The sequence below is a fragment of the Sander vitreus genome, chromosome 8 (genome assembly GCF_031162955.1).
Source record: "Sander vitreus isolate 19-12246 chromosome 8, sanVit1, whole genome shotgun sequence".
NCBI classification, from domain to species: domain Eukaryota; kingdom Metazoa; phylum Chordata; class Actinopteri; order Perciformes; family Percidae; genus Sander; species Sander vitreus.
The window spans coordinates 22,819,483-22,834,615 of NC_135862.1; the positions used below are offsets into that span (position 1 = coordinate 22,819,483).

Consider the following 15,133-nt stretch of genomic DNA (forward strand, 5'->3'; position numbering starts at 1 on the left):
TAGGCCTTGTGAATGCATTTATATCTTCTGGAAATCTGAACAGAATCTGAAATGTGATTCACTTTTTCATTTGGCACATGATTAAACCTTTTGCCTGACTTTTGCGTGTTTTTGTAACCATCACATACTGGCAGTCAACAAATCACGTCCACAATTTTGACATAGAAGAAAATCTTTAAAGCCCCGATCACAATTAAACAGAAAAGCCAGCACGTGAATAATGTTTGTGGCTCACTCGGTCCTTTCTTCCAGACTGCTCATTTTTTTAAAGCTTTTTGAATATACATGAGCACAACTGGCGGATGAAGGTGAAAATGAATTGGTCAGATTAAGAGCCACACCAGCTGTGGACCACGTTGATGTAAAATGATGTTGTTTACCTTTTTTATTTGTTATACACAACAGCTGTGCAACGATTTTAAATATGTTGTACTCTCTCTCTCTCTCTCTCTCTCTCTCTCTCGCTCTCTCTCCCCCCTTGTTTTCAGCGTGACATTGAGGCCAGGCCAAGGTAAGACTGCCAGTGTGATTCATTTTCACCCTTTCATAACATGATAGTTAGTAGGCACTGAGGACTCTTCAAAACCTCCTCACTCAGGTTCCTTTGTGCCATCAACCACCATGCCACTGATTACACACACAAACACATATCCTCCAAGTCTTTTCCCCCTCTTATAGTGACTCCCTCAAGCAACTCACATACTCACTACAGACACAGAGTCACCTATGCACATAAAGCCTCCGAAGCTAACCGGTCACATGCGAGTCACGTCGGTGCCCTAGCAAGGCAATTAGTAGCTCTCATCTGTGTGTGCCAACTGTAATCAGAAGAGGTGACAATCTGCCGGTCCAATAAGGGGGCTATGGGCAGTGGCTGACAGGCAGTATGTGTGTGTTTATATGCATCCATACTGTATATGTGTGCACTTTTTAATAAGACAAGCTGTTGTGTCATTAGTGGGGTCGAGTCTCGCCCTTTGATACAGCATGGTATTTACATTAGTACTATGCCAAAGCTGATTATGGGTGCTTGCAGGTACATGTAAGGGAGGATAAGAAACTGGACTGGACAGACGCAGCCATATTATTTTTCAGCCACATTTACAGTTTGTTAGTTTCGGGGGTTTTTTGCCAACAGTACATCCCTAACCTTTATCTCCCGTCTGTGTCAGACAATGTGAAATGGATGGTTCTCTCCCAGTCTCACACTTATTGATCTGTTGACACCAAACCCTCTCTGCCTCCTTCACCCTGAGCAGGAGCGCTCCTAGCACCACCTGCTGTCTCTGCCTCTCCTCCTGGCTGTCTCTCTGGGCTTTCATCTCAAAGTACTCCTCCCCTCTACAGACACACACATACTCAAACATTATCAGCAAATGCCAGCACATCTGTCCTCCGAGAAAAGAACCTTATTTTCTGTGAGACTTTATTTAAGATGAAGGCTGAATACGAAAATAATCCTGTGTACCACACAATACAGTTTTTGATGGACAACATGCGAGAAATTACATTTTTAATTTCACTTTGTACTGTTGATACACTGCCTTCTTGTGGGAAATGTACTGTATTTCCTCCCTTGAGTGTAATGTGCCTTTCTTCTAAAAAAGCAAAGAAAGTCACAACCATGGCTGGCGCTCGGTGCCAACATGTCATATGTTATTGATTGGTCAGCCAGTATTATGACCCTGCTCTGGAGCAGATGGCAGCGAGCTTGGACCCAAGGGTGAAATGGAGCTAATAGTTTGCCCTTGGTCAAGGTTAGAGTCTACATCACTACACACACACACACTCGCACGTGTGCACACACACACACACACACACACACACACACACACACACACACACACACACACTGCTATAATTACTCTCAAAGTCCCGTCGTATTGCCCTAAAATGCAGTGGGTGCAGAATCTACTCTGGCTAGAATGCTAGGAGAGAAAGGAAGTTTTGGAGAGGTTAGTAGAAGAAAAAAAGCAGTGCTGAAAGGAAACTCTGACCAGCTTCATGTAATATCTCGACAGAGATTAAAGATCTTAAGGTTTGAAGAGGGAACAAACAAAAGGTGAACAGGTGAAAAGGAGATGCAGTGAAATTGGTGGAGGAGAGAAAGAAGGAGCAGGAGGAGAAAGAATGAGCAGGATCAAGCGAGGAGTGGTTGTTTAGGGTTATGTGCACTGGGATTCCAGACAGCAAATTGATTATGAAGCAGAAACATTAATCCGCTGTCTGAGCCCCATATCGCTGCTGTAGACAGAGCATCCCCACAGGACAACAATCCTGCACCCACTCACATCTTTCCTGGACTTACTCATCAATATGATCCCCCGCCTCTCCCCAAGCCTCTTAACATAGGTACTCCATGCCTGCCAAGATTTGTCCTCTCAATATAAATCTTGCTTTACTCCCCTCAGCTCAACCTTGCAAATTTCGCTTGCATTCCCCTGCTTAAACCCCCTCACCTCCCTTGCAACCCCTGTCCCTGATGTGCGCCTTTATACGTCTATATGTCTTTGTGCATGTGTACAGTATGTCTGTCTGTCTCTTCATTAGCATGTGTGTATTTATATTCATGAATGTGCCTAATAGGAACAATATTTATCATCTGGATCTAATCCCGCTGTTGCAATCTCTTTGTAAATCATTTTTTATGTGTGCAAACATGCATGTAATAATGTGGCCAAAGGTGTTAACATATAGGTTATGCTAGTATCTCATGGCGTATTATGACATTTAATGTGTCTGCTATGTAAAATTAATTAGAAGATATATATAATTACATGTAGCACTTAAACTACACTTCTATTTGTCTCTCATAGTCTACACATGCCTACTTTCTTTCTGGAGGCACAGCATTCATTTGCTTTCACATTTTGCAGTCTAAGCCCTCATTGGTCACATAGGGCCTTGCTACATCAGGATTCACCATGCCACTGATCAAAAGAGGAGAGGAGAGTGTCTCTGACTGTCCTCACACACACACACACACACACACACACACACACACACACACAAAGGAATGATGGGGAGAAAGGGTTTAATTGTGCAGTGACGCTATAATTCCTGAAAGCTACTTTTATGTTGTCTCCTGAGAAATTGTGCATAAGGGAGAAATAGAAGCAAAAACAGTGAGACAGAAAAAGAGTTGTACACTAAGGAATTCTGCTTGTTAGACTTAAATTTGCTCTTCTATTGGGACGTGATTTTTTTTTTTTTTAGTAGATATGTAGAAGAACAGTATTTCTACGACTGGGTTCTACGACTTAAAGTTTTTAGCTTGTCAGTGTCGGACATTTAACCAACATGAAGGAGTCATCGGGGCACTCCTCAAAGGAGTCTAGGGTTTCCCATCCTTTTCTGTAACTTTCTTGGGAGGGAGGGAGGGAGGGACGGAGGGGGGGAGGAGGAGTAGGAGGAGAGGGAGAGAGAGAGAGAGAGAGAGAGAGAGAGAGATTAGTCGGTTTGGTTAACACAACCACTGGTATTAATGAATCTATAGAGGGTTTTCACGATGCGTCATCAGACCGGAAGTCGCCATATTGGAGGTATTCCGCATCACAACAAAGCACAGGCACTGAAGTAGATCCCGAACATCATCAAGGAAAATGGTTAATTATTGCCGTGTTTTAGGTTGTACCAATAGGTCAATTGGACCGTTTTTTCTCCGTCTATCAGAGGAAAGGAGGCGCTTGTGGTTGGAACTATGAAACTAACTCAGATAGTGTACAGTGTAGATAGCAAACTGGGGGTCTTTGAAATGAAAAAAAAAGATTGAGAGTCACTTGGCTACACCTTGAGTATCGCAATGATATCATACAGTTAAGGTTAGGTTGATTAAAGACGTTATTGCATTACTTACTTTGGCCTTCACAACACAACGGTCGTTAATGACTTGGTACTGCGTCTCCCTCACCCATCCACACACCATCTGGTTATATGCCTCCAAACTTTTGTAGGATTTAAGGTCTTCCGCTGTGTATGGGCTCGGCGAGAAAACCAGGTAGTTGACTATATTGGGATATGCAACTGAAGGAAGAATCACCGGGTCGCCATGCATCCAAGAAGAGGGAGCCAACTCGTAGGGATCTGCACCGCCAGTAAACCATAATTTCCCGAAATATCGCGCCTTTTCTTGTGGTCCAAGTCCTTCCGTGTCTCATTCAACTTATAAAGATCGACTTTTCGGTTTGCATTCTTCAGCCTTTGCACAAACGTTCTTTCAAGTTGAAATAAATGCATTGAAGGTATGAGTATACAGCCTTCCAGTCTTTGTTTTTTATATCCGCATGCGAGCCAGTACATCACTAGAATCGGTGTGTGTTTTCCCTCTGTTTATAATTGTCAAAACGGAACTATCAAAAATGGCTAAAATGTTAAGATGTTATGTCAGAGATGTTCTTGCCTGACAGATATTCAAAATATACACCACATATATTAGAAACACACTGTAAACTTATTTCTTCCTCCTGTCGTTGGCAATCATTTTGCCAAACAGACATACAATTGGTGTGTGATGTAGAGTTTAGATTCTCTGCCCGAACCAGACCGGACCCGACCCAACCCTCGGGCTGGGCCGATATTTTCCGCCGCTATCCTCGGGCCGGGTCGGGCCCTTGATCAAGCATTTGTGTTTTTTTAATCATTACTTTATTAGCCTTATTCAGTGGGGAGCAAGCTATGCCTCTCCAGCTTCTCCCATAGCTCTGGGTGTATGGCCTGCACTGACTTGAGTGTGAGGTAAATTGTGCTACATCGTGTCTCCCCCATCTGCATCACTGTTCTAGTGTGATGTTACCTAACTCGATGTCTGTACAGTTGGTGCGTTGGCTGCTCTCAAAAAACTAAAAATATCCTAACAGAACTGACCGATTATCTCTGAGAGCAAACTGTAGTGACTCCATCAACATGATTCTGGTAATCTTTGTAAAATTGAACAGAAGCTCATTAGGTTTGCAAAATTGTATGACTGTATGTGTAGTTACAGTGTAAGGTTAATTGCTTAGTTGCTAAATATGGCTAACATTGCAGCTAAGGTAGATGATAATCACAATTCATATCAAGTTACTCATTACACGGAACCTTCCCAGTAGCATATAAGCCATTGTTTGGTTGTTGTGCATCATAATTGTAAGATGAAAATGGGAGGCCTTAAAGAAGAGACATGTCCTGAGAAAGCTGAAAAAACGGCTTATTTTATTTGCAGAGAGAAATCATTTAAACAGAAGAAATATCAGCTAGGGGTGTAAAACCCCAGGGCATACTGTCTAAAAACATGTCACTCCAAGGGAAGAAAGAGAAAATGATACAAGGGTATAGGGGAGATTCAAAATTCATATATATCAAACTGAGATGTTCACAAGTCATTTTTTGGAAGTCCAAGTCAAGTCTTTGAGGGGCAAGTCCAAGTCGAGTCTCAAGTCTTTTGCCATCTGATCTGTCCCTACCACTGTATTGTTAAATCTTATGAATTGAAAGTATGTCCTGTAGCTACTTTCAATACAGTACGGTATCAAAATCAGTTGTAGGATAACTTTATGGGGTCTATTTAACACATCCCTCTAGCCCTCGGACCTGGTGAAATATTAACCTAAGTCTGTCACATCATATGGATACAACTATAAAGATACAATTTGCCTGTTCCCAGCATTAGCACAACACTTTGTGATGGTTAGCTTGTTACCTGTGGGGATATATGCTAAATGTAACGTCTCTTTCATTCAAAAAAATGTTTAATGTTGAAGTGGAAATAAAGAGAATAGTGGCAGCGCCACACCAGTTACAGAACAACATGCATCTCAGTGTCAGTCCAAATTACACACAATAAGCAGTTTGAACTCACTGATGTAATGCCATTTATTTTCTAAGTGTTAGTACGCTCAGTGAAACTGAGTCCAGCGTGAGGGAGATCCGACTCAGAGGAGGAGAGGTTAGTGAGGTCAGCGTCTCCATGGCAGGTGACAGTGCGCACACCACACATGGATGAAATAATGAAATAGTAAATAGGACTACAGTAACAGAAATACGTGCAAAATTAAGACAGTCAAGACGGCCCAGTGTTTGGTGGACCGGTACACCTTGTTCACTTAATAGCCTACAAATCATCCACGGGATCAATTACGCATCACGAGTTTGCCCACCCCAACACAGCGTTTGTTCCTGGGGAGATGGATCAGTGCGTCCCGCCCACAGTGTTCCACGTATTCCGTTACAGAGTACAGAATACATGCCCAAAAATGTAATTTGTAACGTATTCCGTTACGTTACTCAATCTGAGTAACGTATTCTGAATACTTGGATTACTTCCACATTGAATTGCATTTTATAAGTAGGAATGCGGCCATCACATACAGCTTACTAAACAGGCCTATTCTGGTGTGTTCTTCTGTTCCAACTGGCTGAATGTGTACCTAAACAAGCAGATAGATTTTTGTATTTGTAGTCCCGAACTGCATACTACAAAAATCTAACCGCAGTCTAAGCTACCATTAACTAATTTTAGCTAACGTTAGCTAACATGTCAAACGGGGCTAGACTTTCAACGGCTCTGGGTCTAGTAAATCAGCATGTAGAAGAATGTAAAGTTGCACGTCAACTATAAAATAGCAAGGTGACCAGTAAAACTACAGCAGACGACTACTCTTGGCTAAAAATAACTTACTTTAAGATGCTTCTTCAGGTTGGAGGTGGAGTCATTTGGACACTGAAAGGAAGTTGGTTGCTGGCAAGCAGAAGTTGCACTGCACAGTTTTTCGTTCTCACTTCTCTTTCTTTAATGTGAAATGCTGTTTGAATTTCCAAGATAGAAACGCATTCCTGCCCTGTTGTTCCGGTTCCAGCTCCATCTCTATCTCTATCAGTGATCACACAAATAGCTAATTTTTTCGTTTTCATATTGGGGCTTCTGGGAAATGCATGGAGTTGCGAGAGTGAATAAACCCGTGAAACAGAGAAGTATCGTCATGTAATCCATTGATTTCAACAATGTAACTGTATTCTAAATACCAACTATTTAAATTGTAACTGTAACGGAATACAGTTACTCATAATTTGTATTCTGAATACGTAACGCCGGTACATGTATTCCGTTACTCCCCAACACTGCCCGCCCATAGACAGTATATAAGTATGGACCAACAGATCCCGTTGCTCTGGACGGAGACCAGTGAAGGCCATTAGAAGCACTTTTCCGGTGAGCGCTGAGCGTTACTGTGCAGCCTCCAACTGAGAGCGATAACGTAAATGTAACGTGAGCAACGTGTCTGAAAGTTGTAAGGCTTCTGGTAGCTGTGCCAAGAGAAATCTCAATCATTCCCAATCTTGCAGAGACGTAGAGCGTAGGTATATGTAAGGAGATAACATGGACACAGCCTATTATTGCTAACTAAAATGCTAGTTAACATTAGTAATTAAACGTAAACAGCTAATGTAAGTCGAAACTGCCTGCGAGCTTCTCCTGTACTATACAGTAATTCCTCTGCTATGCGACAGTAAGTCGCGTGGTTATGACACAATTGTTAGCCTATTTTTACAAAAACGTCTACTATCGGCATTTATACATTGTCGTGTTTCTTTAGAAATAAACAATGGACAAATAAAGTCTTTAAACGCTTCAAATGTAAAGTTATTTGCTGTCAAAATGAATGGCAGTCAATGGAATGCTAACGTCGGGTGATCGCTTTGTAGCATCAAAATGGCGCCATAGGAGGTTCGAGCTCTGAAGCGAAGCTTACCCCCTTGGTCCCGCCTCCTGTGCACCATGGATGTCTGAGCCTCAGCAAATACTAACTATAAAGATACAATTTGCCTGTTCCCAGCATTGGCACAACACTTTGCGACGGTTAGCTTGTTACCTGTGACGATATATGCTAAATGTAACGTCTCTTTCACATTAGCAAGTGACTGACCTATCTGGGTGCGTTTTGAGATGCCTGATGAAGTTCGACGTTGTTGATCCGGCATCATTTATCTTGGTGCAACACACCTTGCATGTAGCTGTTAGCTTATTGTCACTGTTTACGAAGTTATTGAAAGCAAAACTAATGACAAAAGGCACAACTTTGGGAGGACTTGGTGTCGCCATCGTCAATGCATTTTTTTATATGTGAGTGTGCGCACATAAGCACATGCATTACGTTGCACATTATGGCAAAGGGCAGGGGACATGCAGCTCGTCATAAGTTTCCCCAACGTATGTGCGCCAATAAAAGAAAATAGAAATACATGAATAATTTTAAAAGCAATAATTGTATGAAAACATGTTGTTGACGAGTCTCGAAGCTCGAGTCAAGTCTGAAGTCTTTTGGGTCGAGTCGCAAGTCTGAAGTCAGCTGTTTGTGTGACTTAAGTGCGACTTGAGTCCGAGTCTCAGACTCCCTCAAGAGTCCCCATCTCTGATATCAAATAAAGAAGAGGGAAATAGGCATAAATAACGGATGCAAGGGAAGTGGAAGCTTTGGTTGACAGTAACTGTATCTGATCTCCTAAACAAAAAACGGCATAAAACTCAATTCCTTTAGCTGATAAGGTTGTGGTTTGTTTTCGGAGCTCAAATCTGCTTCATGAGCAGTAAATCTATAAGAGGAGAAAAACCATCTGAATCAAGAAAAGGTAAAGCTTTGCGACATGTGGCAAGTTTGTTTAGCAAGAGTGATGGACGCCTTCTGAGCATTTAAATCACACCGTGTAATTACACTAAAATGGTAAAGCCTGCTGGGAAACGTAGTACTTCTAATTACAGTGCAAGGTCCCCCCATTCATTGCTCCAATCACTCACGTCACCGCTGTATCTCCAGAGCTCCTGTCCCCTGCTTCGCTCACTTTATCATGCATGCATGGCCCAAAACACACACACACACACACACACACACACACACACAGCTGAAAATTGGGCAAATTCTGCCTAATCTTAATTTCCTTCCCTATTCTTCACTTTTACAGAATGTCTCTAACATGCACATATACTGTATAAGGCTGACATTATGTACACCTATACATGAATTATGTGCTGTACACTTTTTTCACTCTGTAATTCAGTTTTAAAGACCCTCTCTCACTGACATAATTATGTATATATGCAAATACCTCTTTATGCTCCATTTTGAATTTTCTCAAATCCCTTGTTGTAATCTGCCATCATCGCATGCTCGCAGACAGAAGAGAGCAATGGGGCGAATCGCTCACTATGTCTCGCTGAATGAAGGCTGTAGACCACCCTCCATCATGGTGTACATTCACATGAGCACACAACCTCAAGGAAAAGGGGGCTGTCTGTCTGAGCTGCTTGCCCTTCGCTGGGTCACATAGATGGGTTGAGTGAAGCAGGGAGGTGTCAGGGGAGCGTGGCTAGAGGAAACAGTATGGAGCCCAAAGATGAGGGAATGAGAGAGCTGCATTCCCTCTAGTTAAAAATTAACATTGCTTCCTACAAAAATAGCCACTACAGGCCCTCTCACCTTTATCCCTTTGCGTGTGCGTGTGTCAACATGCCCTCGATAATTTCAATATATGAATGTGTATATCCCAGCTGCTTGTTGTGACTGCATTAAAACATCTTCATTAATACAAACATACTCACTCGCTCTCTCTCTCCCTCCCTGTCTCTCTGTGTGTGTTTCTGTATCTGTAATCTTCTCTTTTCTCTCTCTCTCCCTTAGCCATCACCATTCCACAGGGGTGGATCTGAGGTCCCAAAAGAATGCAAAGCATACACAAACCAAACTGACAAATACAGAGACATGCATTTAGATGATAAGAAACTAAAAGCATGCATAATTCATGCCACACACGTCACATGTTCCTCCAATTTTGTCATGTCATTATTTTGTGTGTGTGTGTGCTTCTGTTAGCTTTGTCTTTTCTGATGAATAATGAATAATGGCAGTTATTTGTTTCTCCTGAATAGAAATGAGGTAATTCACCTACAAAAAACACTTTGGCACCACTCATCTATCTCAGTTTTGCATGTGAGCGGCTCCAGATTTCATCCAAACCTTCCAGTGCAATATGATGGTTTAAAGAGCAAGTTGAGAAATGGAAGCTTTTTTATTGAATATCCTTGTTAAAGTGGCAAGAATGACTCATGGCTGTATAACCGCCTGTCAAAAATGCAAAGGAGACCAGAGAGTTAGGGATGTATTTTTGTGAAACAGACATGGCGGGTATGAATGTATTTTTCAAACAGAAACAGCTTCTTTTGATATTGGATTTGACTGCCACCTATATAAGTTTGACGTACTTCATGATTTCGAATTTCACCAGAGCTGTAGTGGCACAGCTACTGGATTTGTTTAGTTGTTAATTTCCTTCAGTATAGGCCTGTAAGGGCCAGGGACACAGTATAGAGCTTTGACCAGAGCTTTAAGAGGGCTTCTATTGATCTGCTGTGTAGATAGATATGAGAGCTCTGGCAAGTGCTGCATGTCTTGTCTGTAATCCCAGAGAAGGCTAAAGTGCGGCAGAATCGGGTTAATGCTGCGTTTGTGCTGATTCTTTGAGCCCATAGTGCCGATGAATAATGGATTGTTGATCCATGTGTGCAAAGTACATCTCTCTTCCACATACCTTTCCTTCCCTTGTTTCTGTTGTATGACTAGCAGAAGGTGTTAACACAAGTTATAAACTGTATTTTTGCTTTACCATCTGCTAGTTAACTGAAATAACATAAATATAAAATATATCCCGTCCAGTATATAATCAAAACCTACATGAAAGCACGTAGTCCTTTGGCTCAGACAGTTCGATAGTGTTAGCAACATATACTGTTTAGTGTGGACGGATGTGCTTTTTTCCTGATAAAGGTCTAGTACCGAAACGTCGCTTATTAATGTATTTTTGCAAGTGGGACAGTGTGAAGGATTTTGTTTGCAACTTTTGACCTACTCATCCCTCTCCTACGCATCGGTATAATGATTGGGCTATAAATGCTGTGGTGTGTGGCATAGGTTTATGCTACTTACTTTTCGCTATAAAAAAAAAAAAAACATTAAATGAATAAATAAATAGATGTGCTAAGTATTTTTTTGTTCTGAGTAGTTTGGGCTGCACGTGGGATGAGAGAATGCACTGTGGATGCAAGGGTTGTAATTTTACTGAATTCCTATTTAATGGGATGCTGGTCAGTGATGGAAGAGTGCTACTGAATGCAGTGCAAGTTACAATTCAGTTAAATGGGCATATTTATCAATAAAACATGCCATACGACCTAGTAATGCTTTTTTATGTGTATCCCCCTCCCCCAAATAAGTTCACTATTAAATGGTAGCCCTTCGATTTTTATACTGAAATTGTGCAAAATTCCCGAGCTTAACTTCCCTTGGAAAAATTCCAGAAATTTCCCAACCCTTTGTCAGCATAGTGACTTAATGCATTGTCAGTTTTATTATGCTGTCATTGAAAAGCTGAAAAGAGAGAGGGATTTAACAATTTAACAAGGGGCACCACATGACTCTTAAAATATTCATATTTGATCAAATTGGTCTTAAACTATGAAAAAGAAGGCTGTATTTAACTAAACATAATGGGTTGAGAACCTTTGCAATCCATATTTTACATATCAGGCTAATGCTCTTATCCAGAGGGACTTTGTGCAAGTTAAATAGAAGACGTTTATATGTGAACATCATTTTAGGATGTTATTAAAGACTTGCAAATAACAAATGCTATGAAATATAGATAGATATATGATAAAAGAATAGTGATTGTAATGATGAATTTTGGAAATGAAATCAAGCGCAGGTATGGAGTAACCAGGCTGAGACGAGATGAGCATAAGGTGTAGCCTGTTTAGATGTATTTCAGCTGCACAAAGAAGGATATGGGGTGACTGCTGAAGAGGAAAGGGGAAAGAAAGCGGAGGGGAAAACGGCTAGCTAAACTACAGTAAGCTTTCTGCGCATGTTGGTAATACAGAAGGAAAAGGCATGAAAAATGAAAGAGAGCGTGGCAAATAATATTTCAGAAAGCCCCAGTGCTCAAGACAGCAACAATAGGTTAGTCTCTGATGGTAAACATGACCAAGCTTCCTGGTATGATCATTTTATATATTCCAGCAGTCCATAGTCCTGATAACCTTGTGCTATCTAATATGTAGCCCAGTGTTAAACATCCTACTGAGACACTTAAACGGAAAAAAAACATACCAGCTTTTTTCCCCAGGACTTGCATTCATTAACGTTCTCTGTGACTGTAAATTGAGGCAAAACATGTCATGTTTATGTCACATCGTAAAATGTGTTGATTGGTTATTATCTGCTTCATTATTTATGAATACAGAACAGCGTTTCTATTTGCTGCACTCCTTTTTCCCAAAGGCAACTGTCTTTTTTCCCTACACCTGCTCATTGAATTACCCACCCAGACTTAGCTCTAGCTGCCCCATCTACCAATCACATTGTCATAGACGCCTCTGTGGTTTGTGTTCTGTTAAGAGGAAGGCTGTGAGGATTTGCTATCAGAAATAAAAATAATCCAAATGTGTTTATTACAGCTCACTTTCTCCTTCTAAAAAACATACACACTGTGTGTGTGTGTGTGTGTGTGTGTGTGTGTAATTATTCGAAAAGTAGAAAGTGAGAGGAAAGTGATTGAGGAAGTGCACGCATGGAGAGAGTTGGCAGACAGCAGGAGCTGGGTCGCTACATCGAAGATGCAGATGTTGTGATTTTCTCCCTTTTTTTAAAAAAAATCTCCATCACATGTCAAATTACATCTGGCGAGATACAGCTCTGGTGAAGGCGGCAGCAGTAATGAAAGAATCTTCTGGTTCCGAATCTGTGATTTATGAGCAGTATTTACAGCAATTCACATGCCATGTCTCAGGATTTTTTACTGTCAGAGTGTAAAACATGATATATCTTGTATAAGGCTAGTGACACACAAGTGTAAAATACATATTTTAAATGTTTGAATATAGATTGGAAATTTAAATCAAAGTCTTTTGGCAACAAAACTGATCCAAAACTGTCTAAACCAGAGCTCTTCAACAGGGGGTCCGGGACCCCTAGGGGGGTCCTCAGAGTCACTGCAGGGGGCCTCCAAATTATTGTTCTTTTTTTTTTGTTGCAAAAATTAAAAAGTCTTAACATGAATCCAACATATTATTAGCAAATATAAATCCCACTGATGATAGGCATACTGGCCTATAGGGAAAGTAGCCACTAAGATAGTCTTCCACAGATACAGTTAATCCTAAGGATTCACTGTGCCACATGTATGTTAAACATCAAAAGATGAATTATAAAATCATGCCAAAAATTATTTTAATAGCTTAGTATTCTATGCAAAAAAGGTATGTATAAAGGCTTTAGGCCGCCCTATACATTATTGTAGGCCTAGTGCAATATGCAACTTAATTTTATACAAAATAGTAGGGGGTCCCTGCTCCATCTCTCTTTCAGTTAAGGGGTCCTTGGTTGAAAACCCCCGGTCTAAACCAATGCTTAGGCAAAGCGGTGCTTTGAACTAAATGCTGAGCATTAGAATGCTAACATGCTCACACTGATAATGCATGTTTACCATTCTAGTTGAACATGTTAGCATGCTAACATTTGCTAATTTGCACCAGGGATACACCGATCTGACCTTTTTAGTCCTGATATCGATACCTTGGCTTTGGGTATCGGCTGATACTGAGTACTGATCAGGTACCAGTGTTTGATTAATACAATGTATGCCTCGCTGTGTGGAAGTGACTGGGCTCATTTTTTTATGTGTAAGGCAACATCAGGCTTGACTTAAACATTACTTTCCTAACTTTGTAATAATAAATAATGCACCTGCAAAATAAATCTTCAAAATTAGCAGGAATTACAATTCAAGTGCAAACCTTTTAAATGCAGCAACAAATTGGTCAAAACTTAAACAGGAGTAAAGATTCCAGTATATCATTTATATAGTACTGTATATAAACATAGAATTGAATTGAATAGGACGGCGAAAAAAAGAAATTTCATTGCAACCATCCAATAGTTTTTTTCAAAAGGTTTCACTCAAAACCACAAAGGTGAACCTCATGGTGGCGCTAGTGGAAAAGTCAGAGGATCACCAACGTGTCTGTACAATGCAATTCATCCAATAGTTGGTGTGATAGTTCAGTCTGGACCAAAGTGGTGGACAGACAGAGAGACATTGCCATCTCTGGAGCCATGCCACTAGCATGCTTGCATGGCTAATAATAGTTGTAGCATGACCACAAATGGTGATTTTTTTCTTTTTCTTTTTGCCATTTCAACAATGTAAATAGTCCCTGGCAATCTTTTATGGGTACTTCTGAACAAATTATACGATGAGGACATTTGACAGCTGGACTAATGACACTGTTGTCAACCGACAACGGGAAATTGCCAATCAGCCAGTTGCTAATTGGTATGATGTGCATCTTGCATGCTGTAGGCAATGTGCGGGTGCTTTTGAGTTTTGTTTGCATTTGAGAATAACATTATTTGGCTTGGGTAAGGCTGATATGACACACTGTACAGGAAGTGGACTAGGCAATTAGAGCTCCCTCTTCTCTTGTCTAGTAGCTTGTCAGGGAATTATAGCCATTTACAAACGGGAAAAATAGATTCTCTGCAAACTCTTTCCATATTCCCTCTCCCATTTCCTCTCTTTCTCACACACACACACACACACACACACTCTTCCGCTCTTACTGTTCTATCCACAAGGCAGATTGTCATGCTGAATCTGTAGAAACTTTGCCTTCCACTCTATCATGTATGCAATGCTCATGCACACAAAAGTGAAAGCGCTCAGAAGATGTCACACTGTGTAAAAACATTCATTATTCATTCTACAACCACACATAAACACGAGACACACACACACAGTTAGCGTAATTAGTGGAAAGACGGAAAGAACAAGGCAACTGTCTCAGCACAGACAGGAAGATGCTTTCACGCACAGATGCTTTCCTCACACTGTCTCACCTACTGTGTCCCTTTTAACCACACACACGTACACACGCACACATGCACATCACAGTGTGTTAGCCTTTGGGTGGAATTACAGGTCTGATTTCAGCGAGCTGGAGATGTAGGACGACGATAGTGGCAGGCTGAACCAAGGGGCAATGAATCACTGCCTTATCAAACCTCTGGCCCTAGGTATGAACTATCAACACAGAAACAGCACTCTCTCA

The 15,133-nt window shown here is 41.0% G+C and overlaps 1 protein-coding gene across 6 annotated transcripts in view; it reads left to right on the forward strand.

The window, feature by feature from the left end:
• The window catches only part of trim44 (tripartite motif containing 44), a 59,526-nt gene that overhangs the window by 23,833 nt on the left and 20,560 nt on the right, over positions 1–15,133 (forward strand). Inside the window, exons 5-6 of one of the 6 annotated variants that reach the window (XM_078257507.1) lie at positions 489–511; positions 9,651–11,610. The exons of 1 other annotated variant lie outside the window; for it this stretch is intronic. In XM_078257507.1, the coding sequence (XP_078113633.1) occupies positions 489–511; positions 9,651–9,741 (114 nt within the window). In that variant the 3' untranslated portion in view covers positions 9,742–11,610. Of the gene's footprint in view, positions 1–488; positions 512–9,650; positions 11,611–15,133 lie in introns of those variants that run through there. 4 more of the 6 variants (XM_078257511.1, XM_078257510.1, XM_078257509.1 and 1 more) reach the window with 4 other exon arrangements.